The sequence below is a fragment of the Engraulis encrasicolus genome, chromosome 5 (assembly GCF_034702125.1).
Source record: "Engraulis encrasicolus isolate BLACKSEA-1 chromosome 5, IST_EnEncr_1.0, whole genome shotgun sequence".
Taxonomy (NCBI): Eukaryota; Metazoa; Chordata; class Actinopteri; order Clupeiformes; family Engraulidae; genus Engraulis; species Engraulis encrasicolus.
The window spans coordinates 4,585,822-4,613,132 of NC_085861.1; the positions used below are offsets into that span (position 1 = coordinate 4,585,822).

Here is a 27,311-nt window from a genome sequence, read left to right on the forward strand (position 1 = left end):
ACGGCTTGGTCTGCTCTCTCTTTCTGGATGCACAGCAACTCCTACCTGGCTCCAGATTGACTTTGTCTTTAATTAAACAGGTTCCCTTCAGCCGGTTCCCTTTGGCTGTTATACATGTGAGTAGTTAAAAATAAAAGAAAGGTGATAGTGCCGGGGAAACCCTATGATCTATGTTGCTAGGCAACAGCCTAATTGGCTCCAACTTCAGAGATTTCTAAGGTTTTTTTTTGGATGGTCATTAAACTGCCAATCGTAGCCCTCCTGATAAAAAAAAAAAAAATGTTCCCAAAGTGAGTGATAGAGTGGCGAGGTGACATCTGTTGGTGTTGGTGTCCAGCAATACTCAGTCTCAATAGTCTCAATTCCTTTTAAGTCAATCTAGACAAAGCTCAGAGTCAATCTTGTAAATGAGTAGCTCAATTTACTCCCTTTCCACAGTACAGTAAGTAAGTAAGTAATTAATAAATGAATGAATGAAGTGCAAATGATAAGCTCAAATAACTCCAGAGTTTCAGGTACATAATAATAATAATAATAATACTTTCGTTTTATATAGCGCCTTTCAAAACACCCAAGGACGCTTCACAGAGTGTTGTGTTGGAGAGTGTGAGTGTGTGTGCGCGTCAGTGTGTGAGCATGTGTGTGAATGCGTGAAAGTGCTTGTGGAACTAGCAGCCATAAGCCTCCAGGAAGAGATGTGTCTTAAGGTGTTGCTTAAACATGGCCAGTGAAGGGGCATTTTGGATGTGGTCGGGCAGATTGTTCCAAAGAATGGGAGCAGCAACATGGAAGGCTCTGTCACTGGTGGCCTTGAGCCTGGCACGAGGGACGATCAGCTGGCCCTTGGAAGAGGACCGCAGGGATCTTGAGGGGTCATAGGGGTGAAGGAGGTCACTGAGGTAGTGGGGTGCCAGACCATGGAGGGACTTGAAGGTTAGGAGGAGGACTTTGTAGGTAATCCGTGACTTGATGGGGAGCCAGTGAAGCTGCTTGAGTATGGGGGTGATGTGCTGCCAGGGTCTAGTGCCTGTTATGATCCTGGCAGCAGAGTTCTGGACATATTGCAGTCTGTCTAGGGCCTTGTTGGGTAGACCAAGCAGGATGAACATGAACATGGACTACAATAATGGCCAGAGCTACGAAAGGCAGGAAGACCCAAGACATCTCTTAGGATGATATTCCTCAGCGGTTCCCAAACTTTTCCCCCTGCGCACCCCCTTGTACATTTCAATGTGGTCCGTGCACCCCCATAGCAAATATTTTGGTGTGCTAATGACCACGCAACTATGATTCACTGCACATTATGCACAGTTGTATTGGTGAATCCTCTTTTCCAATTGTCTAGGAGTTAAACTTCACTGCAGATGGACCCTTCCAGCATGTAATTCACCATACAATTAAAAACTACTTCATGTTCATTAATGCTGGATAAAAACTGACATATCCACCATTGCTCTATTCAGCTCGCGCACCCCCTTATGGCAGGCCGCACCCCAGTTTGGGACACCCTGCTCTACCATATCTGCAATATATGTAGGGACTAGGCCATTGAGTCACTTTAGAGTTTTAAACTCAATATTAAACCTCAGTGGCTATGTCAGATGGGCGGATACGCCACGGCATAGATGGATGGTTCTCAAACTTTTTCCATCATTCCCCCCTTCAGAGGGTCTGAATGCTCCCGAGCCCCCCCCAAGCAACAGCAGTACTCGCGCAGACTGATTTTGCGATTGCTGCGCAGAATCAAAGGAAAGGTGATGACTGGTAAAATTAAACATAGAGGGACTGCAGTCGAATGCAGATGTGTGTTCATTTCCTATGGTATTCAAATTAATGACAATTAATAATATGCATAATGTTGGTGAGGGCTTTAAACTTATTGACTTCTTGGTGAGACAGGAAATCATTTCCTTGGGCAAAAAACCCAAAATCAGATGTCACAAGCCCCCCCTGAGATGCCTCTGCGCCCCCCCAGGGGGGCTTACGCCCCAATTTGAGAAACACTGGCATAGTAGATGGATGGATGTGCCAGTGTGCGAGCAGCAGAGCGGTTCCTTCCGAGAGGAGCCAATCCTGGATATAATAGCGTTCGCGTTCCGAACATTGAGTGTATTAAAATCATTATCTCGATTGTTCAGAATAGAACAGTGCCTGTCCCCCTGGAAACCTCGGCGATCGCTATCCCATAATGCCCGGTGCCAAATGTGTAATAGAGAGGGAGTGAGGAGTCTTCTCGAGGCAATCTACTGGCACAAAAGAACCATTTGAAGGTAAAAAGCCTGGCATACCCCTCTCTTTTTGTCTGGAGCAATTTAACGTTATCACTGTCAAGAATAGAATCGGCAATGCATCAGGAATTATGTCAATGCACACAATCTACACAGATGTAGTATTAATTATTGGGCAGTCATGGGTGAGCGGTTAGGGCGTCAGACTTGCATCCCAGAGTTTGCCGGTTCGACTCCCGACCCGCCAGGTTGGTGGGGGGAGTAATCAACCAGTGCTCTCCCCCATCCTCCTCCATGACTGAGGTACCCTGAGCATGGTACCGTCCCACCGCACTGCTCCCCATGGGGCGCCACTGAGGGCTGCCCCCTTGCACGGGTGAGGCATAAATGCAATTTCGTTGTGTGCAGTGTTCACTTGTGTGCTGTGGAGTGCTGTGTCACAATGACAATGGGAGTTGGAGTTTCCCAATGGGCTTTCACTTTTCACTTTCACTTATTTCTCTTACCTATGATTGAGCTTGGGATATGATTCACAATATATCTCATCGAAGGGGTTAAAAAAACACACACAGAAAACGAGACACTGTCTGATGTGGACTTTCAAACCATGACATCATTAAAGGGAACAGAGCCACTGTCAAATTCAAAGCGATTTCAGGGAGGACTACCTATCGAGATGAAAGGACACTGTGTTCAACTCACTTCTTGTTACTAGAAAGGAAATGGCCTTGCAGTGCTGTCAGTAGCCTATTCTCTTTGAAATTACACCTCTTCACAAGTTCCTTTCTGTGTTTTTTTTACTTCTTTATTTTATTTTTTTGTTATTCATACCTTAATATTAGCTTATATCAGTGCCATAATGTTCCTGGGGAGTTAGCTCCCAATCTGCTTGTCGTTAACTTCTTCAATGTAAAATCTTCTCTTCGTAATAAAAGTCCCCAAATGGAGTTTGACCCAAACTGGACATTCCATGGTTCCAATCTACAGGCAGAGGAAGATATGTGTGAGGACTGTATATAAATGGAAATAGGACTAGGAGTATGCTATCCAGAATCATATCATAAGGACAATAGCAGTCTGACCTGGGGGGGTGCTGGTTCTCTACTGACATGGAGAGGGCCTGGTTCTCTAATGTAATCTAATGTAATAGCACTCTGACATGGAGAGGGCCTGGTTCTCTACTGACCTGGGGGGGGGGGGGGGGGGGGGGGGGGGGGGGGGGGGGGGGGGGGGGGGGGGGGGTGGGGGGGGGGGGGGGCTGGTTCTCTATAGTAATATAATGCAATAATAGCAGTCTGACCTGGGGGGGGGGGGCTCTCTACTGACCTGGGGAGGGCCTGGTGTTCTAATGTAATGTAATGTAATGCTATGTAGTGCAATGTAATGTAAAGTAATGTGATGTTGCACTCTGACCTGGGGGGGGTGTGTGCTCTGGTTCTCTACTGTAACGTAATGTAATAGCAGTCTGACCTGGGGGGAGAGCCTGGTTCTCTACTGACCTGGGGGGAGAGCCTGGTTCTCTACTGACCTGGGGAGGGCCTGGTTCTCTAATATAATGTAATGTAATAATAGCAGTCTGACCTGGGGGGTCTGGTTCTCTACTGACCTGGCGGGGGGAGGGCCTCATTCTCTACTGTAATATAGTGTAATGTAATGTAATGCAATAATGTAATAATATTATTATGACCTGGGTTCTGCCTGGTTCTCTACTGACCTGGGGGGGCCTGGTTCTCTACTCTAATGTAATGTAATAACAGCACTCTGACCTGGGTTCTGCCTGGTTCTCTACTGTAATATAGTGTAATGTAGTGTAATGTAATGTAATGCTCTGACCTGGGGGGTTCTGCCTGGTTCTTTACTGCATCCAGGGGTGGCATTCGATCTGCTCCAGCGTCGGCCGGTCAGACGGCTTTGGACTCAGGCACCAGCGGATCAGGTCACGGCACTCTACACACACACACACACACACACACACACACACACACACACACACACACACACACACACACACACACACACACACACACACACACACACACACACACACACACACACACACACAGACACACGCAGAGACACACACAGTCGTGCGCATGCACACAAGTGCGCATACACACACACACACACACACACGCACACGCACGCACGTACGTACGCGGCAGATGTGATAAAAGAGTTCTAAGTGTGTATGTGTGTGTGTCTTCCGTGCCTGCGTGAGTGCGTGAGTGCGTGTGTGTGTGTGTGTGTGTGTGTGTGTGTGTGTGTGTGTGTGTGTGTGTGTGTGTGCCTGTGTGTGTGTGTCTTCCGTGCCTCACCTTGCGATATGAAGGTGTCCAGCATCAGTGTGTGTGTGTGTGCATGCGTGTGTGTGCGTGTCTCCCGTGCCTCACCTTGCGATATGAAGGTGTGTGTGCGTGTGTGTGTGTGCATGTCTCCCGTGCCTCACCTTGCGATATGAAGGTGTCCAGCATCAGTTTGCCTTTAATGATCTGGCGTGGGCTGCCGAAGGGCAGGAATCCGGACACGATGGCGTACAGCGTGACGCCTACTGACCAGACGGTGGCCGGCCCTGCGTGGTACTTCCCCTTCAGAAACCACTCAGGAGGCGTGTAGTCAAGAGTTCCTGAAGGCACGGAAAACGAAACGTTTCATAGCAAGACAGTGTACACTACCCTCCATATATGACTGTTGCATTTTATTATTGGAAATGAGTGTCCAGAAGTTGTTTCACCTATGTGTAAATTCTTGCCATTCAAATATTCCTGAAGGCACAGACAACGAAATGTTTCATTGCAAAACAGGGGTGCATTTCTCGAAACCAAAGTTGCTTACTACATTAGCTACTTTGTTGTTTTCAATGCATTTTCCCATTGGCTACTACCGAAGCTGCTAACAGGCTAACAACTTCTCTTTTGAGAAATGCACCCCAGTGTACCCACCATTTATGACTTTTGCATTTTATTATTGGAAGTGACTGTTCAGAAGTTGTTTCACATATGTGTAAATTCTGGCCATTCAAATATTTTGAGAACATGCTTTTTACACCCAGGCCTATATAAAACTATATTTGCTATTCAGTGCAATGGAATACCCAATTCAAAAATGTACATTTCCCAACATTCTGCATTCTTCAAATGTACGGTCGAGCTCTTTTTACATTACATTCATTTATATTACATTACACTTAGCTGATGCTTTTATCCAAAGCAAACTTGCAGTTATTTTCACAGGGTATCGACGATTACATCCCCTGGAGCAATGTGGGGTTATAGGTGTCTAGCTCAAGAGCCCTTCAGCCATGAATGGAGGTGTAGATGGGGGAAAAGAGGGAGATTTGAACCTGAAACCCTCTGATCTCAAGACCACTTCCCAAGCCATTAGGCCACAGCTGCCCCTTTCAAAATGTTATTCATGTATTTTCCACCAAAAAAATAAAAAATAAATTCAAAAATATATAGTATGTTCTTTTTCTTTTTCGGTTACTATTGTTGAGGGAGCCAAACCCAGCTGCAGATAACAACAGCAGATAGTCAGGCAGCACAGAGATAGAGGACAGATTCTCTGCATGAAACAGTTTGGGTTGTCAGAGCTGAAGGCATGCAATTTGGCTTATCTTATAATACCCCCTGATGTCCAAAACAAGAAAAAAGATGAGAAAAGAGAAACCAAAACTAGCTCACTCACACACACATACACTGTATGCACGCACGCATGCACGCACAAGCAGTATGCACGCACGCACGCACGCACGCACACACACACACACACACACACACACACGCACGCACGCACGCACGCACGCACGCACACACACACTTCGGCCATGGATGGAGGTGTATGGAGGGGTAAGGGTGGGATTCAAACCTGCCACCCACCCACTAATCTTAAGACCACCTCCCTAACCATTAACCTTAACCGTTGAAAACGATATACATTATTACATGCTTATTTTTTAATTTTCTGTTTGCAGTATATTGTTGAAATCAGTGTTTTAATGTTTGATATTTGTTAAGAAAATATTAGGTAACATTAACACAGTCCAATTTTTCCCAATGCTGTCTAAAAATCAGATTCAGGAAGTAAATATATTGTTGCACTAAAGATGTACTGTATAGGCCGGTGGATGGACTGAAATAAAACAGGTCAAAGGTGAGAGCAGGTTCACACACAGAAAAAGACATTATAGGGTCAAGCACAGAGAGTATTGTTTGTTATACAGTTTTTTATATTTCACTTTAAAAGCCCTTCTAGGGACGGGCATTGGAAATTAGCCTATGGCTACAAATGCTATGATGCTTATCTACTAGGCTGTTGTATAGCCTACATAATGTGTATTTTTTCCTATTCAAATAAACCATAACTGAACTGAACTGAACTGAACTTGTTTCTGAGAGCAGAGCAGAGCAGACATTTCAGTATTCTGTCTTCATCATTGCTCTCTCCCAGTGATCACAGGGTGCTCTCTGCATTGAACATCAGATTTAATTTCAGATTCAGATTTAATTGCATTTAAATTGCTTTTATACGTTTTTTTTTTGGGGGGGGGGGCGCTCTTCAAATATAGAAAAACAAGAATGAACAAAAGCAGGGGTGCATTTCCCGAAACCATAGTTGCTAACTAGTTTAGCTACTTTGTTGTTTCCAATGCGATTTCCCATTGACAGATACCAACAGTAAGTTGCTAACTGGCAAACAAGTACGCTTTTGAGCATTGAAACACACCTAAGTTTTGTATTGTTGGGTTGTAATTGTTGAGTTTTAGATAATAAGTGTGTGCCAAGCGCATAACAGACATGGTGATAACAGACAGCCAGAACAGATGAGAGATGACAGATTCTCGGCAGGAAACCCCGTTGGGTCGTCAGAGATGAAGGCTTGCAATTTGGGCTTGTCTGATCAGATTCGTATATCAATGCCCCCTGATATCCACAACAACAAGGCAGAAAAAATATTTTTGACAGACCCAAAAAATAAGAAAAGAGAAATCATAACCATCACACACAGACGCACACACACACACACACACACACACACACACACACACACACACACACACACACACACACACACACACACACACACACACACACACACACACAAATGTACATGAAAAAAGTCCAATTCAAAACATCACAACGACCATGACTCACACTCTCCCATTACTGGCCTGTCTCTCTCTCACATTACTGTCCTGTCTCTCTCTTCCTCCTGTCTCTCTCTCACATTACTGTCCTGTCTCTCTCTCCCTCCTTGTTCTCTCTCCCTCCTCCCTCTCTCTCCCTCTTGTCTTTCTCCCATTACGGTCCTGTCTCTCTCTCTCCCATTACTGTCTCTCTCTCACACACACACAATACTGTCCTGTCTCACTCTCCCTCTACTGTCCTGTCGGTAACACTTTACTTTACGGATCGCTAATAAGGTGTTAAGTAAGGGTTAACGTTCGGCGAGAAGGTCGCTACCGTGGAATAGCAGCACGACAGAGAGAATCTTTAGACCCCGACGCGGAGCGGAGGGGTCTTGTTCTCTCTGAAGTGCTGCTATTCCACAAAGCGACCGACTCGCCGAAAGTTAACCCGCTTATTATATGGATATACTTAAATGATTCACACATGGCGGGGACATTTCTTTAGGCCTATTTAATGTTAATATTGTTGCTGCGCAAAACAAAACAGTGCCGTTGTGGAACACTGCTAGGCAACAGCTAGGTAGCCAGGACAACAGGTGTTGTCTATCACAGCAGCTGATTAGAGTCTTGTTGAAAAGTCGCTTTAGCAGTGAAAAGTCGTGTTGCCATTGACAGCGGTCTGTTATAGACCAACCCGTCCGTTATCGAAAAATAACAGACGTGCGAACGTTGGGGAGCCCCGTTGAAATGAATGGAGCATTCGACCGATGACGTCACACCATATAATAATGTTGTGTTAATTTCATAGTTTTTTCATAGTTATTTCAGGATAATAACTGTTTGTTTTTAGTAACAACAGCAAAATAACCATACAGTTTCCAGTGCATTGTGTGTGTGTGTGTGTGTGTGTGTGTGTGTGTGTGTGTGTGTGTGTGTGTGTGTGTGTGTGTGTGTGTGTGTGTGTGTGTGTGTGTGTGTCAACAAAGTGTCACCGTGCTGCGAGTCATCAGGGTGTCACCACAATGCACTGGAAACTGTATGGTTATTTTGCTGTTGTTACTAAAAACAAACAGTTATTACCCTGAAATAACTATGAAATTAACATGAAATTACCACCTTATTAGCGATCCGTAAAGTAAAGTGCAACCGTCCTGTCTCTCTTTCACATTACTGTCCTGTCTCTCTCTCTCTCCTGTCTCTCTCTCCCTCCTGTCTCTCCCTCCCTCTACTATCCTGTCTCTCTCTCCATATACTGTCCTGTCTCTCTCTCTCTCTACTGTCCTGTCTCTCCCTCCTGTCTCTCTCTCCCTCCTGTCTCTCCCTCTCCCAATACTCTCCTGTCTCTCCCTCTCCCAATACTCTCCTGTCTCTCTCTCTCTCCCTCCTGTCTCTCTCTCACATTACTGTCTCTCTCCCATTTTTATCCTGTCTCTCTCCCTCCTATAAGTAAGTATGTTGTCCTGGGGCCCTGTGTACAATGCTCCTAGACAGGCCGTGCCCTCCTAGTGACGCAACACCTTCAGCATTGCTTCTAGTCAGGCCAAGAGCAATACAATATCATTTCTGAGCTCCCAAAAAATCGGGAACTCCTCTCACTTTGTCAGGAAGCATACAACCATTAGCGTGGGAGCCAAGTCAACTATGCCGTTTGGGAAATGTTAATCGTTATGCTCTTGGTCAGACCAAGTCTCGAAGAGATTTGAAAGTCGATGATAATCAGGCTACAATGCTCCCCACACACACACACCAACCTGCAAAGTCCTTGTAGGCCCCGCTGGTTTTCCAGGGTTCTCCGCAGCCGAAGTCGAAGAGCTTGATGTCGAAGGTGTCGAGGCACACCAGGATGTTCTCGGGCTTGACGTCGCGATGCAGGACGCCGCGCCTGGTGCAGTGGAGCAGAGCCTCCACCAGCTGAACCAGAACCCTCTTGGCCATCAGCTGCAAAGACAACACACACCATTATGGATAAGGAACCATCACCTACGCAGAGAGACAACACACACTCAGGATTACAGCACCCTCTACGCCATCAGCTGCAAAGACAACACACACTCAGGGTTATGGGTAATCACCAGCACCCTCTTGGCCATCAGCTGTGAACATAACACACACTCAGGGTTATGGGTAATCAGCTATAAAGACAACACAACACACACCATTATGGGTAAGGAACCAGCACCCTCTTGGCCATCAGCTAGAAAGACAACACACACTCAGGGTTATGGGTAATCAGCTATAAAGACAACACACACTCAGGGTTATGGATAAGGAACCAGCACCTTCAGTAACGACAACACACACTATTATGGGTAATCACCATCAAACTCTTCGCCATCACCTATAAAGACAACACACACTCAGGGTTATGGATAAGAAACAATCACCCTCTTGGCCATCACCTACAAGTAGGGGTTAAAATCACAGCTTCCATGACGACATGATTTGATATCGATTTGTTAGCCTGTTAGTTTAGATCATGGAATTTACACAATATGATAGCAAAGATTGTCTTAGTTCTAACAGTTCCCAATAGAGCAGTGGTTCTCAAACGTTTTGTGTGAAGTACCACCAGAGGAAATATTGAGCTCTCCGAGTACCACCTTGACAACCATCATTAGAATATCGCAGCAAAGGCCTTCCCTATTCACTTTTGCCAGTCAATACAAGAAAGGTTCATAATGGCATCAACAGCTACGGTCACATTCAGTGCAAGTTTGTTTTTAAATTTCTTGCTTGCCTAGCATTATTCTGCATTATGTTTTCAGATTCATACAGTTCAATATTACAAAATGTGAGACCAAAGAGACATTTCTGACAGCAACAACGTGATCAGCCTTCCATTCAATTCACAAAAAATGAATTCTTCCAAGTACCACCAGAGATGTCTCAAGTACCACCAGTGGTACGCGTACCACGGTTTGAGCACCACTGTTCTACCATCTCTGAATTTGTCCCTCAGTGGTGGAATTGAACTACCTGCTGCTCCAGGAGCAGGGTCATCCCTCTCAGTCTTCAAGACTCATCTCTTCCAAGAGAGCTTCCCAGCATAACAAAACGAACACTAATCACCCATAACCATCTCCAGGACCCTGTGCACTTACTTTGTCCTGTATAAACAATCAGATGCCCCACAATTCATAGGTCCTGGCATGGCTATAAGGTTATATTGGAGGATCTGCATGAAAGGAATAACTAACTAACTAACTAACTAACTAGCTAACAAACAAAAACACACAAACAATAGCCATCACCTCAGGCACAGAGCCTCCGCTGTCTCTGCTTGAAAGGAATAACTAAACTAACTAACTAAATAGCTAGCTAACAAACAAACAAATGAACTAGGCCGAACAAACAAACTAGTTCTCATCTCACAGAGCCTCTGGTGTCCAGGCAGAAGCCGAGCAGGTCTTGGCAGGGCTATACTGCCTTCCTTTCCTCAGCAAAATCTTGGAAAGGGCAGTGGCGGCCCAACTCCAGCAGCATATGTCCCACCATGAGCTCTTTGAACCCCTGCAATCTGGTTTCAGAGCCCACCACAGCACAGAGACTGCACTTGTCAAAATCACCAACGACCTCCTCACTGCTGCTGACAAAGGCCACCTTACCATCCTCATCCTCCTGGACCTCTCAGCAGCATTTGACACAGTCTCTCATTCCATCCTGCTTGAACGGCTCTCAGAGTTCACTGGACTAACTGGCACAGCACTTAACTGGTTTCATTCATATCTATCCAACCGCCAACAATATGTCACTCTCAAAGACTCACGCTCCACCACAGTTACCATCAGCCACGGCGTTCCGCAAGGTTCGGTGCTTGGCCCCCTTCTTTTCACCATCTACATGCTCCCCCTTGGTCGTATCATCCGCTCCCATGGTCTCAGTTTCCACTGCTACGCCGACGACACACAGATATACATCAGCACCAAACCCTCTCCTCTGTCCCCCCCCACCCCTCTATCCCCCCCCCACCCCTCTCGTCCACTGCCTGCAGGACATCAAAACCTGGATGACACACAATCTCCTCAAACTGAACAGCAATAAAACTGAGCTCATGGTGGTGGCACCAGCAATGCTGCAAAGGAAGGTTGGAGATCTCCACCTGGACATCGATGGATGCACCATCACCCCATCCCCCGAAGTACGTAACCTGGGTGTCATCTTGGATTCATCACTTTCACTTCACTCCCACATCAAAAAAGTCACCAAATCGGCATTCTATCATCTCCGAAACATCTCCAGACTCCGGCCTTCACTCTCTAAGACAGTTACGGAGACGCTCACTCACTCCTTCATCTCCTCCCGTCTGGACTATTGCAATGCCATCCTGCTTGGTCTACCCAACAAGGCCCTAGACAGAGTGCAATATGTCCAGAACTCTGCTGCCAGGATCATAACAGGCACTAGACCCTGGCAGCACATCACCCCCATACTCAAGCAGCTTCACTGGCTCCCCATCAAGTCACGGATTACCTACAAAGTCCTCCTCCTAACCTTCAAGTCCCTCCATGGTCTGGCACCCCACTACCTCAGTGACCTCCTTCACCCCTATGACCCCTCAAGATCCCTGCGGTCCTCTTCCAAGGGCCAGCTGATCGTCCCTCGTGCCAGGCTCAAGGCCACCAGTGATAAAAAAAAGCCTTCCATGTTGCTGCTCCCATTCTTTGGAACAATCTGCCCGACCACATCCAAAATGCCCCTTCACGGCCATGTTTAAGCAACACCTTAAGACACATCTCTTCCTGGAGGCTTATGGCTGCTAGTTCCACAAGCACTTTCACGCATTCACACACATGCTCACACACTGACGCGCACACACACTCACACTCTCCAACACAACACTCTGTGAAGCGTCCTTGGGTGTTTTGAAAGGCGCTATATAAAACGAAAGTATTATTATTATTATTATACTGCCCTACAATTTCAGAACGCAGTATAATTCAAAATGGCAAACTGAGAAAAAAGCCTTTAGAGTTTCCTTTTCCTTTCCTGTGTTGGAGGTAAAGTGGTCATGCACTTCCATATAATTCTTTTTTATAGTGGAAATTTATACACACAAGAAAGAAACGTAAAAAACAACATTCTCATTACTTTTTAGCTGAAAAATCATTATACTGCGTTCTGTTGTGGTATTACTGTCTATACCAAAACCACGGTGTCAATGGAGAAGTGCAGTATAATGCGCCTTATACTGCGCTCTTGGCTAGTACGACGTAACCTCCTAAAACCAAAAAGCGCAGTATAATCAGTTTTTATCGTTTTTTTCCGAAACGGGACCAAGTTGGACCAAAAAATTTTAACACAAGAAAAAGAAGGCATTTTAAGCCAATTTCCGGTCTAAAACCATTTTCGACCATTTTCAAGATACTGCGTTCTGATATTGAAGGGCAGTATACAGTAAGGTTATGATGGAGGATCTGCATGAAAAGGTCTAACTACCGTAACTAACTAACTGTGACGGAGGTCATCTTGCACCTGTTCACCTAGCCTGGGCGAATAGCCGACTGTTGACTCCGTCAATCAGTCTGGCAAAAGCCATGAGGAATCCGTCTCCGTGGACGATGGGAGATGGTCTGATTTTACTCTATTGTTTAAATTAATTGAAGTTCCAAACTCAAATTAAAACCCATGTTGTGCTTTATTAACATGCCTGTTATGTTATAGCATCGCAAAAGCATACAAATAACAAAACGAAAGTGTGAATATAGTTACCTTAACCAATCAGTAACGGAGCTCGCGAATGAGTTCTACGTCACCACTCTCAACTGTTTTCTGATTGGCAAAACACTGAGAGAACCGAGCTCGAGGCTTTTGCCAGACGATGTGCGGAGCCAAAAAATCTTTGGGTGGAGTACATGGATGGCGTCGCCAGGCTACTGTTCACCCCCCTCGGGGATCGAACGTGCGACCTCGTCAACTACAACGGTCTGGCAATGGGAGACACAGTACGATACCGCTGGGCCAAGAGACTAGTCTCTCGGCCCAACGGCACGAGACTGTATGAGGCTATCGGAGGGAGGTTTTACCAACGTTCCACACCAACTCTGCTAGTTAGCCTCCGTTACATAACTAACTACAGTAAAGAGCCTCTGTTGTCCAGGCAGAAGCTGAGCAGTTCTTGGCAGGGCTATGAGGTTATATTATTATAAAGAATATTGAAGAGTTCAGATGCAAAACCCCCTAAGTGCCATTTCAGAAAATAATCTTAATTAATTTTTATTTAACAGAAAGCTATCAAAATTGCATATTTTTTATTTTATTCATGTAATATAACCATTTATATGTATTATCAAGTACATGAATGTAAACCAAACCAACAACGGGGTTCTCTAAAAATATAGAAGTGCAGGTCTTCAGAAATGGAGTTAGGGAGTTTTGCATCTGAACTCTTCAAATAGTCTTCACCTCAGGTACAGAGCCTCCGTTGTCCAGGCAGAAGCTGAGCAGGTCTTGGCAAGGTTCGGGTCGCTCCAGCACCAGGGCGTACTGGGTCTGCAGGCTGAACCAGTCCAGCATGTGGATGATGTAGGGACACGGGGTCTCGCAACACACACGCTTCATCATCGCCACCTCCACGGGCAGAGGACCCTCAAACTCAGGCTGATGTGGAGACCACAGGGGAGAGAGAGAGATGGAGAGAGAGGGATGGGGGGAGAGAGAGAGAGAGAGAGAAAGAGAGAGAGATGGAGAGAGAGAGAGTGGTATGAAAATGAAAATGAGTAATAGTAAAGAGTAAAGGAGGAGAAGAAGAAGAAGAAGAAGAAGAAGAAGAAGAAGAAGAAGAAGAACAACAAGAAGAAGAAGAACAAGGACAAGAAGAAGAAGAAGAAGAAGGAGAAGAAGAAGAAGAAGAAGAAGAACAAGAAGAACAAGAAGAACAAGAAGAAGAAGAACAAGAAGAAGAAGAAGAAGAAGAAGAATGTGATTATACAGTGTACTTGTACAATTGGTGCCTTACATGGCAGCCTCTAGAGCCGGTGAGTGAATGTGAAGCACTTTACGGTGACTATGCAGTTGGAATTTAGTGATATAAAAATACACTTTGATATGATTTGATATTTGATATATGGCATAAGAAGGGGAGGGAAGCAAAAAAACTACTTTCAAATTCTACATTTCAACTATACTCCAAAGAATAGAAGCCCAGATAGGCCTATTACTGGTATGAGCTAGTAAGAGAGAGAGAGAGGGGGGGTGGGGTGGGGGGGGGGTGGGGGGGTGGGGGGGGGGGGGGGGGTTGGGTGGGGGGGGGGAGGAGGGGGTGGGGGGGGGGGGGGGTGGGGGGGGGGGGGGGGGGGGGGTGGGTGGGGGGGGGGGGGGGGGGGGCCGGGGGGGGGGGGGGGGGTGGGGGGGAGGGGGGGTGGGGGGGGGGGGCGGGGGGTGGTGGGGGGGGGGAGGGGCGGGGGGGGGGGGGGGGGGGGGGGGGGGGGGGGGGGGGGGGGGGGGGGGGGGGGGGGAAGAGAGAGAGAGAGAGAGAGAGAGAGAGAGAGAGAGAGAGAGAGAGAGAGAGAGCAGTGTAATAGAGGAATGACTCACTAGTGTGATCTCCTCCTCAGCGTGGAGTTTAGACACATATTTAATAGCCACCTGGTAGAAGAGAGCCGTCAGATTACATGTGAAATGTGGCAAAACATAACTGAATGAATGAAAAAACCCACCGGTGAATTTTCAAAGATATTTCAAGTATATTTCAAAGACTACCCACCATTAAATTGTCAAAGACATTTCACACATTTCTGTCGCAAAGAACACAGTGACAACACAGACACAGCTCTAAAAAAACTCACAAGTCAAAATCACAAAGCCTACTGCTCAGGTAATGTGAAACTACGTAGACTAGTCAATTACAAGAGTAAGAAAATGAACTGGTGGTTCCAATGCTCAAAGTAGGCCTATATCTCTCAACAGAGTAACCGGGCAAATACACCTAGCGCGACAAGAGCGAGGCGAGCGACGGAAGTAATTGACTTTGTATTGAGTCGCGCGACAAAAGCGATTCTGGAGACTAGAAGCGGTTCGCACGCCGAGAGCGACAGTTTGAAGTTGAAAACCTGGCTACTTCCTATGACGCGGTTCGGCGACCAGCCGCGACATCCAATGACTGTATAGAGGTCAGTGACCACAGCCAATGGGAATGTTTGAATGCTTTGCCTTCTGCCTGTAACGGACATACGCTAGTCGCTTCAATCGCTTGTATCGCTCTAGCGATTCTCTATCACTTCAATCGCGTCGCGCTAGGTGTATTTGCCCGGTAATACAGTAGGTGCCGTCACGGTCTGCTGCACGCTTTGAGTCTGCTGCCAAGAGAAGGGTTGTATCTATTAAGTGTGTGAAGGGGTTGTGTGAGCATTTACTGTGAACATCTCTTACCGGTAATCCATCGGACTTGCGCACTCCTGCAAAAACAGACCCATACCCACCTTTCCCCAGTAGCTGCTGCTTTTGGTACAGCCGTTCCAATCGTGCTGTAAAAAATGAAATCACATAAACCACATTGTTCCATGACAAAAATAAATACAGTGGCGTCATTCTTTTTTAATAACAAAAAACATTCATTGCAACATTATCTTGCTATGTTTTTGTTCTGATTTAAATAGACTTCTTAAAATAAAGAGATAGGCTACATTTCAAATCAGTCCAATGAACTCAGTAATCAGTAATCATTATAAACAGCAGAGATATATACTTTATATTGCATCCATATTCAATAATGCAAATTACATTTCCATTAAAACTACAGTAAACCACTTACAGGGCTTTTATAGATTTTACTATACAGTCAATATGTGTTTTTTACATTACAGCCAGCCAGTCAGTTTATGTGCTGTGTGTATTTCTGGTGAGCAGAGCGACAACAATGTTTTGCATCAGCACCTTTGCGCACAGGTCTGGCTGCTGCCTCTACAATCATTGGAGTCTCTGAAGGCGGCTGATTGGAGGACTGATGGGATGGCCCCGCCTTCCTCTTCCTCATTGGCTCTTCCTCTGTCTGGAGGACCAATAACCTCTGCCCTGGGTCAGTAGCCTCGTCACCGTGGGCGACGGCCAGTGTCTTGGCCAGGTCGGCAGGCGGGCACTGGAGGCAATGCATCTTACCCAGCACCTTTAATTAAGCAACCAATCCAAATTACTTATACAGCACATTACCATAGTCATTCAATTTGCTTAAGATTAGAGAATGAGAAAAGAGAAGAAAAAGAAACTATATTTGTTATAGATAGTAGATAATTAACTATAACCAAATGAGAATAAAGCCAATTTTAATTTATTTTTAGAGCAAGATACTGTTGGGGCAGTTCTAATTTGAACAGGAAGCTGGTTCCAGCATTTTGCAGCATAATGATTGAATGCCATTTCACCCTGTCTAGATATGGCCGTAGGTGTCACAACCTAAGACATCAATTAGGATGATATTGCCCAAGCATATTTACAATACATTTAGGGCCTAAGTTATTTAGTGACTAATAAACTATCGGAAGAGTTTTCAACTCAATTCTACATCTCACTGCATGGTATCCAGTGTGTAGTGACCTTGGAGGGCAGGGCTGGGCATCGCTGCATTCTCCTCAGAGTGCCGCCGCAGATGCTCGGCCGCTCGTCTGCAGCCTTCTTCTTGGCCAGCTGGGAGTGGGCGGAGGACGACCCACAGCTGGAGGCGGAGCTGCACCTCATGGCCAGTCTCCTCACGGACCGGTCGGACGTCGTCCTTTTCCTCTTGCCCGGACCACTCTTCTCCTGGCCGTTGCCGGATGCTTCATTTTCTGATTTCAATCAATCAATCAATCAATCAGTCAAGCAATCAATCGATATTATTTATATAGGACATTATCAAACAGAACTGTCATTCCATGTGCTAAAGAGTAGAGAAAGAGAAGAAAGAAGAAAAACTAAATTGTATTATAGACAGGGCCAAGTAGATAACTATCACCAAAGGCTAATGAAAATAAAACTGTTTTTATTTATTTTTTTCAAACAAAATATTGTTGGGGCAGTTCTAATTTGTACAGTAAGTTGGTTCCAGCATTTCGCAGGACAATGACTAGAACTAAATGCCATTTCACCCTGTCTGGATTTGACCCTAGGCACAACCAATAGAGGAGACTCTGAAGATCTAGGACATAGGATGATATTTCTCTGGCATATCTACAATTTATTTAGGGCCTAAGCCATAGTGACTTATAAACTATGAGAATTTTTTTTAAACGAAATTCTATAGTAAATCTCACTAGTAGCCAGTGTAGTGACCTAAGCACTGGAGTGATGTGGTCTCTTCTCTTTGTTATAGTAAGGATTCAGAGTAACCAATAGGCAGTATTGATTAGGCCTATCAAGTGCAGCGTTTATACTGTAGCCTACAATAAATATATCACACAATCACAGTATAGTTACCTGAAGGCATATTCCCCGAGGACAAAGAATGAACACCTAGCTGTTCAAGCCCCAACGGGTTTTGAAATGTCATTTTAGGTGACGCGTAAAAGCGCACGGACCAGATGATGTCACAATCATTTTGGATTCTTTTTTTTTTTAATCGACGAGGAGAACTTGTTGCGCTCCAGAGGTCATGGCATTGAGAGTAAATAGAATGGAGGCCAAAATTCTATTTACTGTCAATGGGTCATGGTCCTTATAAACTCGGTTTGCTATGCTGTCGTTGTCAATCTCATTTGGTTAGACTTTCATTTGAAAGTTTCTGCGGATAAGAGACTGCCGTGGTAATGCGAGACTATCTGAATAGCACTAGCTGACTATCAGGCAAGCTACTGCTACCTGGGTTGTGTTTGGCGATGGCAGCAACGCGAAAACTACCAAAACAAAAACACACGCGTGTTGGTTGATTTAACAGCAGTTATTTAAGCCAAGTGAATTAAACAGTGGTTTAACAGCAGTGTTTATTTCTCATGTAAAACTAACACAACACAAAAGGCGATGCAAATTGGCCTATAGGCTAGGTGGTGATGATGGCTGTTTTAGCGCCTGATGTCAACCAGAAGAAATGTGGACCAGTTCAAAAAGTTGATAGGCCTACTACCCGTGGTCATTTTGTGTCACAACTCTCAACCATAGCCTACCTGTCAAAGAAGATGAGGTGCCATGTGGCTACCAGAAAAACGTGTCCAGGTCGTCTTCATGTCGTGTGGAAAGGTTGGATATCCACGGGGGCTATGCTCTCCTCTCTCTTGCTTGCCATCTGACAGCCCCATGTTCTTCTGAGGCTAGTGAGCTGCTGTTCCATAGCTGTTCCATGTGTTGTTTGTGGGGTTACTGATGATTGCACATCCATCTGATGCTGTTTGAAACACAACGCTCAGACAATTCCCCCTGTAGGCGTAATCTCTTCCAAGGGGGAAAAAACTCGGCTGGCTAGTTTTGATGAAAATGGTACATGCTATTATAGCAATTGGGAACATCTCTTAAAACAAACAAACGAAATAATACAAACTTAAAGGTGCACTGTGTAATCATTTTAGCACTTTCTTTCCAGATTTCAGGCTGCCCATTCACAAATGTAACCTTTTTTTTCAACAATATTTACCACCAACATCAAATTAAGTTTTGATTATGACTACAAAACGTACTGTATTTTTGTCAGACTAAATATTAGTTATTTAGTAAATCGAGGGCTTAGAGCCAGAGGGGCGTAAGTGGCATTTTTGACAAAAATGAGTTCTATATATCAAATTAAAGGTCTTGATGAGCTCTATTTAACTGTACCAAAAAGACCAATATTGAATAAAACAGCAAAACAACAAAGACCTAACACAGAAGTGGCCATCAGTGTTGGAGGCAAAAGGGCGTATCTCCATTCACTCCTATGGCTTAGATAGGCTCAGAAGGCCTATGCTAAAGTGAAGTGCATACAAACTATAGAATTGAAATTGAACTGCTTGTAAGTACAGTAAATGTTACACTGTTCAAGTGTTTGAAATTAAAAATATGAATATGAAGTAATAAATGAGATTGGAGCACTAAATGGATGTGAAAACAGGGGTTAGCATTGAATTGTGTACTTGTATAGGATGGAAATGGCCAGGCCCAGGGTACATTGCATTTACACTAAATTGAGAAGTGGAGGTACTGACACATCAGAATGTCTTTGTTGTGTACAGTATTTGAAATAAAAGGAAGAAATCATGACTTATTCATCACATTGTTTTTAACCAAGAATGAGCAGATACGCCCTTTTCCCTCTCTTAACATTCAAAATGTTTGGTGCCCAAAAGGCGTATCATGCATTTTTGGCCATATTTTTCAGTATTTTTGGCATTTTTCAAGATTTTATAATATGTTCAGTATGTCAATATGACATCATATTTTTAATTCATGACTGCCTCATTTAAGTATGTTCATGGCTATGATGTTGTGGTTAAAGGTAAATAAATTAGTAAATAAATTCAATAAATAGTTGATTGAATAGTGGTCAAAATTTTGTTTTGGCTCTCCTGTAAAGTTGGTCAAATGCCACTTACGCCCCTCTGGCTCCAAACCCTCGAAATATTCATGAAAAGATCAAATTTGGCAATGAGCAGCGTAGTTGCAATACCTACTCTGGCCACCATCCACACAGTGCACCTGCAAATTCAGTTTTGGAGCAATTCCTGAAAAGTTAGGCATATATGCCATGAAAGGGGCAATTTAAATTCATGGAAATTCTGCAACAACACAATCATCACTTTTGTTTCCCGCCTCCCCATGTCTCTGCAGAACAGGCATCCCAGTTGGTTTGAACGACTACGCGGCAGTTCTTCACTCTTCTCCAATGATATAGTTCTTCACTTCTTCTCCAATGATATAGGTCTTCACTTCTCCAATGATATAGCTCTTCACTTCTCCAATGATATAGCTCTTCACTTCTCCAATGATATAGCTCTTCACTTCTCCAATGATATAGCTCTTCACTTCTCCAATGATATAGGTCTTCACTTCTCCAATGATATAGTTCTTCACTCTTCTCCAATGATATAGTTCTTCACTTCTTCTCCAATGATATAGGTCTTCACTTCTTCTTCTCCCATCAGGCAGCTTTTAAGCCCATCATACCAGAGACAATTTTCAGTATTTAGTCGAAATGCAAAATCTTGTGGAGTGGACTAGACCAATTTTTTTCTTATTATATACGGTAGGTATGTGTGCTTGTGTGTTATATCTTGAATTTGGACATTGAGTCTGTAATAACGTTGTTGTTGTTGTTGTTGTTGTTGTTGTTGTTGTTGTTGTTGTTGTTGTTGTTGATGATGATGATGATGATGATGATGATGATGATGATGATGATGATGATGATGACGATGACGATGATGATGAATCATCCTGGCATTTGGCTGTTTTCTTGCTTTGCATTAACTTGTCATTACCTCCCACTTTGGTTCCACAAGTAAGATGTTATGCCAGTGTGTGTCCATCATAAAAGCCGCTGCACACTCAGGCTGGGCCTTAACCTCACACTGATAAATTCAGCTGATAAAAGCTTAAGACATTTAACTGTGTTTTTTATGGAGAGAGAAGAGCAAGATGGTTGGCAGGGGAAAAGAAATTAGAGGAAAAGTGGAAAAGAAATGAGAGGTCAAACGACTCTAATGGTGTTACACAACACACTCTTCACAGGGCCGGGCGATGAGAGGCGAGCGTTTAAATGAGAGTGTGTTTGTCAGGAGCATAATGCTAATAGCGATCACATAAGAAGGCTATCTCCTCAGCTAAACACAGAGCTCTGATTGGAGGGGAGCGGCAGTGGAGTCGGTCGGCACGGTGACGGTGTGAGGTCGACGATGATGCGGCCGGATACCACATATTACACACAGTATACGTATCTCAGCAGGGCTGCAAACAGCTTTGCCTGGGCCTGGGACAAAGTCATCTGAAAGGCCCCCCTCCACGCAATACATACAGACAGTACATTACAATGTAATGGAAGAGAACCAAATCTGGGCCCCCCTCTCTCTCTCTGGGCATGGGACAAAGTCATCTGAAAGGCCCCTACATACAGACAGTACATTACAATGTAACAGAGACACATCTGGGCCCCCCCTCTCTGAAAGGCCCCTCCACACAATACATACAGTACAGTACATTACAATGTAACAGAGACACATCTGCCCCCCCCCCCCCATCTCTCTGGGCCTGGGACAAAGTCATCTGAAAGGCCCCTCCACGCAATACATACAGACAGTACAGTACAATGTAATGGAGACATAAATCTGGGCCCCCCTCTCTCTCTCTCTCTCTCTGGGCCTGGGACAAAATCAACTGAAAGGCCCCCCTCCACACAATACAGTACATGTACAATGTAATGAAGACCCAAATCTCCCCCTCCCCTCTCTCTCTCTCTCTGGGCCTGAGACAACGTACCCCTTTGCCCATGGCAAGTACGTAATATGACAGTACAGAGAGCCTTAAACAGACACTGTGCAGGAAATGGTCAAAAAAGGTACTGCAACTATGCTGCTCATTGAAACTGGGTTGGCTATCGCCAAATTTGATATTTACATGAAAGTTAACTGAGTAATAAACAAATATTTTCTAGTATGGTCCAAGTAGAGTCATTTTTGCAGCTAAAAATGGCTATTTTTGGAAATTCAAAATGGCGAACCATGGAGAAGATCCCCCTTTTAATGTATGAAAAGTGCATACATGAGTAATTTCCCGATCCTCCCCCGTCTCTCTGTCCCACTTGCTTCCTGTCTCCATCTCACACTGTTGTCAATAAGCAGCGTAGTTTCAGCACCTTGGCCACCATCCTACACAGTGCACCTGCAAATTCAGTTTTGGAGAAATTCATGAACAATTATGCATATATGCCATGATGAAAGGGGCAACTTAAATTCATGGAGATTCTCCAACAACACAATCATCACTTTTGTTTCCCGCCTCCCCCCCCATGTCTCTGCAGAACAGGCATCCCAGTTGGTTTGAACGACTACACGGCAGTTCTTCACTCTTCTCCAATGTGAGCTTTTGAGCCCATCATACCTGAGACAATTTTCAGTATTTAGTTGAAATGCAAAATCTTATTCCCATGCAGTCGAATATCTTCCTTTTCTTATTGTATAGGCCTAGGCGTGTGCTTGTGTGTCTTCTTAAATTTGGACATTGAGTCTGTAATAACGTTGTTGTTGTTGTTGTTGTTGTTGTTGTTGTTGTTGATGATGATGATGATGATGTTGATGATGATGATGATGATGACGATGATGATGAATCATCCTGGCATTTGGCTGTTTTCTTGCTTTGCATTAACTTGTCATTACCTCCCACTTTGGTTCCACAAGTAAGATGTTATGCCAGTGTCCATCATAAAAGCCGCTGCACACTCAGGCTGGGCCTTAACCTCACACTGATAAATTCAGCTGATAAAAGCTTAAGACATTTAACTGTGTTTTTTTATGGAGAGAGAGGAGCAAGATGGTTGGCAGGGGAAAAGAAATTATAGGAAAAGGGGAAAAGAAATGAGAGGTCAAACGACTCTAATGGTGTTACACAACCCTAGCCTTCACAGGGGCGATGAGAGGCGAGCGTTTAAATGAGAGTGTGCTTGTCAGGCCCCTGATGCTAATAGCGATCACATAAGTAGGCTATCTCCTCAGCTAAACACTGAGCTCTGATTGGAGGGGCACGCCAGTCGGTGCGTTGTGAGGTTGACGATGATTCAGCCGGATACCACTCATCACACACAGTAAATGTCTCACCAGGGCTGCAGAGAGCATTGGCTGGGCCTGGGACAAAGTCATCTGAAAGGGCCCCCTCCACGCAATACATACAGCACAGTACAATGTAATGGAAGAGAACCAAATCTGCCCCCCCCCCCCCCCCCTCAGCTAAACACAGAGCTCTGATTGGAGGGGAGCGGCAGTGGAGTCGGTCGGCACGGTGACGGTGTGAGGTCGACGATGATGCGGCCGGATACCACATATTACACACAGTAAATGTCTCACCAGGGCTGCAGAGAGCATTGGCTGGGCCTGGGACAAAGTCATCTGAAAGGGCCCCCTCCACGCAATACATACAGCACAGTACAATGTAATGGAAGAGAACCAAATCTGGGCCCCCCTCTCTCTCTCTGGGCCTGGGACAAAGTCATCTGAAAGGCCCCCCTCCACGCAATACATACAGACAGTACATTACAATGTAACAGAGACACATCTGGGCCCCCCCTCTCTGAAAGGCCCCTCCACGCAATACATACAGCACAGTACAATGTAATGGAAGAGAACCAAATCTGGGCCCCCCTCTCTCTCTCTGGGCCTGGGACAACGTACCCCTTTGCCCATGTTCCGAGCCGGCCAAATCCGAGCCTCTAACTGCCAATGGGGTCGCCGGCGGGCCTATACACTATTTGCTCTAGTATACTCTACTACATCATCACAACATTGCTAAGACATTAGAGAGAGCCTTAAGTAACGGAGTAAGACATTCATAGCCATTACAATTTTGGTGACATTGCAGCACGCTAAGCCCCCCAAATTTGGGCTTGCATGCCTATTCGAGTCCGGACAGGGTAATTTCCCGATCCTCCCCCGTCTCTCTGTCCCACTTGCTTCCTGTCTCCATCTCCCCATGTCAAATAATTGCATAAAAGCCCCTAAAAAATAACAATTTTGGTTACATTACATAGGCTCTGCGCTAAGGGGCTAATGGCTACTGATTGAGTTACAGTAGTAGGCCTATATGGCCTCTCAAGGAGGCGGCACTTTTATTCTTTTATTAGCATGCGGACGAGGATGGAGATGCCCATAATGGAGAAGACGGAGATGTATTTCAATAGTCTGCTAACAAGGGCTGTAACGATACACTCAACTCACGATTTGGTTTGTATCGCAATTTTTGACCTACGGTTGGATACACCCCACGATTTCTGAAATGTATCTCATTTGAAGCTTGGAAGCACTATCACATCATGTCATATGGTTGTTTTCTGAAATGAAGGATTACAAAGCCTCGAAAAAGGGCGTATCACGATACTGCCTCCTTACATCACGATACAGTATCGTGACTCTTGAGTATCACGATTTCTCGATTCGATTCAATATCGTTACCGCCCTACTGCTAACCGCACAGGCACACATTCTCCTTTATCAGTGGGATTTATATACTCTATTCATTATGAGTTTGATTGGATGGATATGAGGGCCAGAGACGCGAGAGACAGCAGGGTCTGTTGGGGGTCAGGTATTGTACATCTGATGGATGAAATGAAAAGACAGACATAGTCTGATGAAGGGCATGCTATGCAGCCCGAAAACGCCACTACATTAAATTAAGAGAAACGGGAGCTTGGTGTGCGGCCGGCCGGTCCTTTATTTTCAGTTTTCATGAAATGACAGACAGGACAAAAAGAGTGATGATGAAGAATAGAAACACAGTGTTATGCAACATGGGATGTGGCATACAGGGACGGGGCATGACTCCATGCGGGCCCCTGGGCCAGACAACATGAGAGGGCCCCACTCAAGGCCCCCATTTCACAAGTATAGCTAGCTAGTTTACAAAAAGGTTCAGGGTTTTAGGACAGATGTTCAACTACCTACTGTATGTTGTTTGAGGTTCTGGGGGATTTGTCCCCCAAGAAAATGTGGAAATACAGCTGTCAAAAGTGCAATTTTAACGCAGTGTGACAAAAGAAGTATAGAGGCTTGGGCTTCAGGGCCCCCTTGACTCTTGGGCCCCTGGGCCTGGGCCTAGTAGGCCTGTGCTGTAATCAGTCCTTGGTGTCATACAGGTGTGATTAAGGTTTAAATATTAATACAGCCAATCAAAACTGTAGCCCAAGTGCAAATGTACTTATATGGGCCTTCCTCTGCTGTGTTTTGATCATGTGAGGCTGGACTGGGGGAGAAATAGGGCCCGGGCACTTTTGGCTTAAAGGGAGCCCTCATATGTAGTTAGCAGTGCAGAACTGACTCACCGGTGGGCCCTGCACTCTCTTGGGCCCCTATTTTCAGAAATGTAAAAATATATATATATAGTGTACATGTGCACTGTACAGTATAATATACTATATATCACTGATTCTTGAAAGTTTGGCAAAAACATGTCCCTGCAGTAAAATATTAATTCTGTTGAAAATCAACTAAATTTTCACAAACAAAATGAACCCAGGTAATGGCCAAGGGGTCTGTCACACGAATACACAGTTGTTTGAAATATTTAAGTGTAATTATATTACTTTTTATGGCTATAAACCTGTCCACACCCTGTAAAAACGCCTGTCCCGTGGACTGGCATCATCATTTCAATTGACTTAAAATGCAAAGATCACTAACAGAATTGAACAATATCACCATGATGTGGAAGACCATATTAAAGTGGTTCTACAGATGTGCACATAGTGGATGTAAAACAATATTTACTATTATTTACTGATTGCTCAAAATGTGTCCAGCATATTGGTCACCACCGTCAGATTTTTTCTAAAAGACAAGAAAATCAGGTATGCACAAGGTAATTTTCATTACTGAGGACCCCTTTTCAAACCTTTAGCTCTACTGCCTACTTCACCATCACTGAAGCTCCTGTAAGTTTATTATTTTGTCCTCAATTTGTTAATTTGTTTGGACACTGGTACTGTCCCAACCATAAACTGTCAACACCGTCGGGGGTTTTAATAGTATTGTATTACATTAATGTTAATAAATATAATTTTTTTCAGAAAAGGTATGAAGCACCCAAGAAACAGAGCGAAAATGAAATGGCTAATGTGAACAAACAATGCATAATATTTAAAAGAGTGTTTTTTTGTCTAACACCGTCAGATGTCACCACCGTCAGATTTTGTTCTGCTCATCATGTTGTTCCATATTTTACTAAATTGTGCTGGTTAATGAAATATTACTAGGCATGTTAGTAATAATTGTGATCCAAAATTATACTCTAGCCACCACTGAGGTGCATTTGGAGGTTTTTTTGTCAGAAAACCTGACGGTGGTGACGTCTGATGGAGTTCACCAAAAAACACATGTTTTACGTGTTTTTGACATGTTTTAAGAATATGCATACAATAAGTATCTACAGTTATGTTGAATTGTTAAAGTAATTCACTTTAATACAGTAAACATGTGTTTTTACTTCTAATTCTGTCTGCCGCTGTTGACAAAACAAGAAAGAGCCCATTTTATGAAAAATGTTAAACATGGGGAGCTTGGCCAATGCATTCACTGCACAGCCAAGACCTACATCTATGATAATACACCTCTATATTTTGGATTTGAACAACTTAAAAGCTGTTTTTACCACATTTTCAACAACCAGTGGCTTCCTTCCTAGATAATCTAACTAATGAAGTAAAAACACATGCTCATACTGTGCACACACAAAAATAAAGTGTTTATGCAAGATGCCATTGACTTGAAAGGGCTATTTATTTTGCTAAATGCAGGTACTATAGGCCACTTTCACCACTTTCAGATTACTGTCACCACTGTCAGTTCTTAAGTCACCACCGTAAGAAGGAGTTTTGGACATTTTAAAGGAATGTGCTTACAACATTTTCCTTAGGAGTTGTTGAAATATCAAAGTAATAGCCAATTTAAGCCTACACGAATATTTGTGAAATTACAAAAAATTGTTTGTTCTATTTAGGCGTTAAGTAAGCATCGTATGACGGGACATATTTTAAAATTAGAACACATGAAACAGTATTAAAATAGAACAAAAGTGAATTTTCAACATTTAAAGGCATATGTGTGAACCAAAAAATACACATAATCACTTAAAAACTCCAGATACATATGCAACCAAATCAATACAATTTTAATAACTTTTAATTGTGTCTGACGGTGTTGACAAAAAACAAGGTATGATCGGAGAAAAGCCTGATTTCTGAAAAAAATACATAATGGGGAGATTGGCCTTGTGCATTTCTGAAAAGCCAAGACCTAAGTCTACGAGGATATACCATATAATTTTGTAATTCACTTTGTTTTTTTCTGTCAACATTACAACCTGTTTTAGCCACTTTCTCAAGAATCAGT

General features: G+C 44.2%; 1 protein-coding gene across 1 annotated transcript; it reads right to left on the reverse strand.

Annotated features, from left to right (window-relative positions):
* Positions 1-3,022: 3,022 nt before the first annotated feature.
* LOC134448249 (serine/threonine-protein kinase pim-1-like) lies at positions 3,023-17,828 on the reverse strand. The gene is made up of 10 exons (XM_063197947.1): positions 17,740-17,828; positions 16,882-17,111; positions 16,225-16,453; positions 15,721-15,815; positions 14,887-14,937; positions 13,756-13,950; positions 9,105-9,291; positions 4,675-4,851; positions 4,062-4,175; positions 3,023-3,209 (listed from the first exon to the last, which is right to left on the reverse strand). Exons 1-9 carry the CDS (start codon positions 17,810-17,812, stop codon positions 4,084-4,086), a joined length of 1,329 nt encoding a protein of 442 aa, XP_063054017.1. The 5' UTR covers positions 17,813-17,828; the 3' UTR covers positions 3,023-3,209; positions 4,062-4,083.
* Between the last annotated feature and the right edge of the window lie 9,483 nt (positions 17,829-27,311).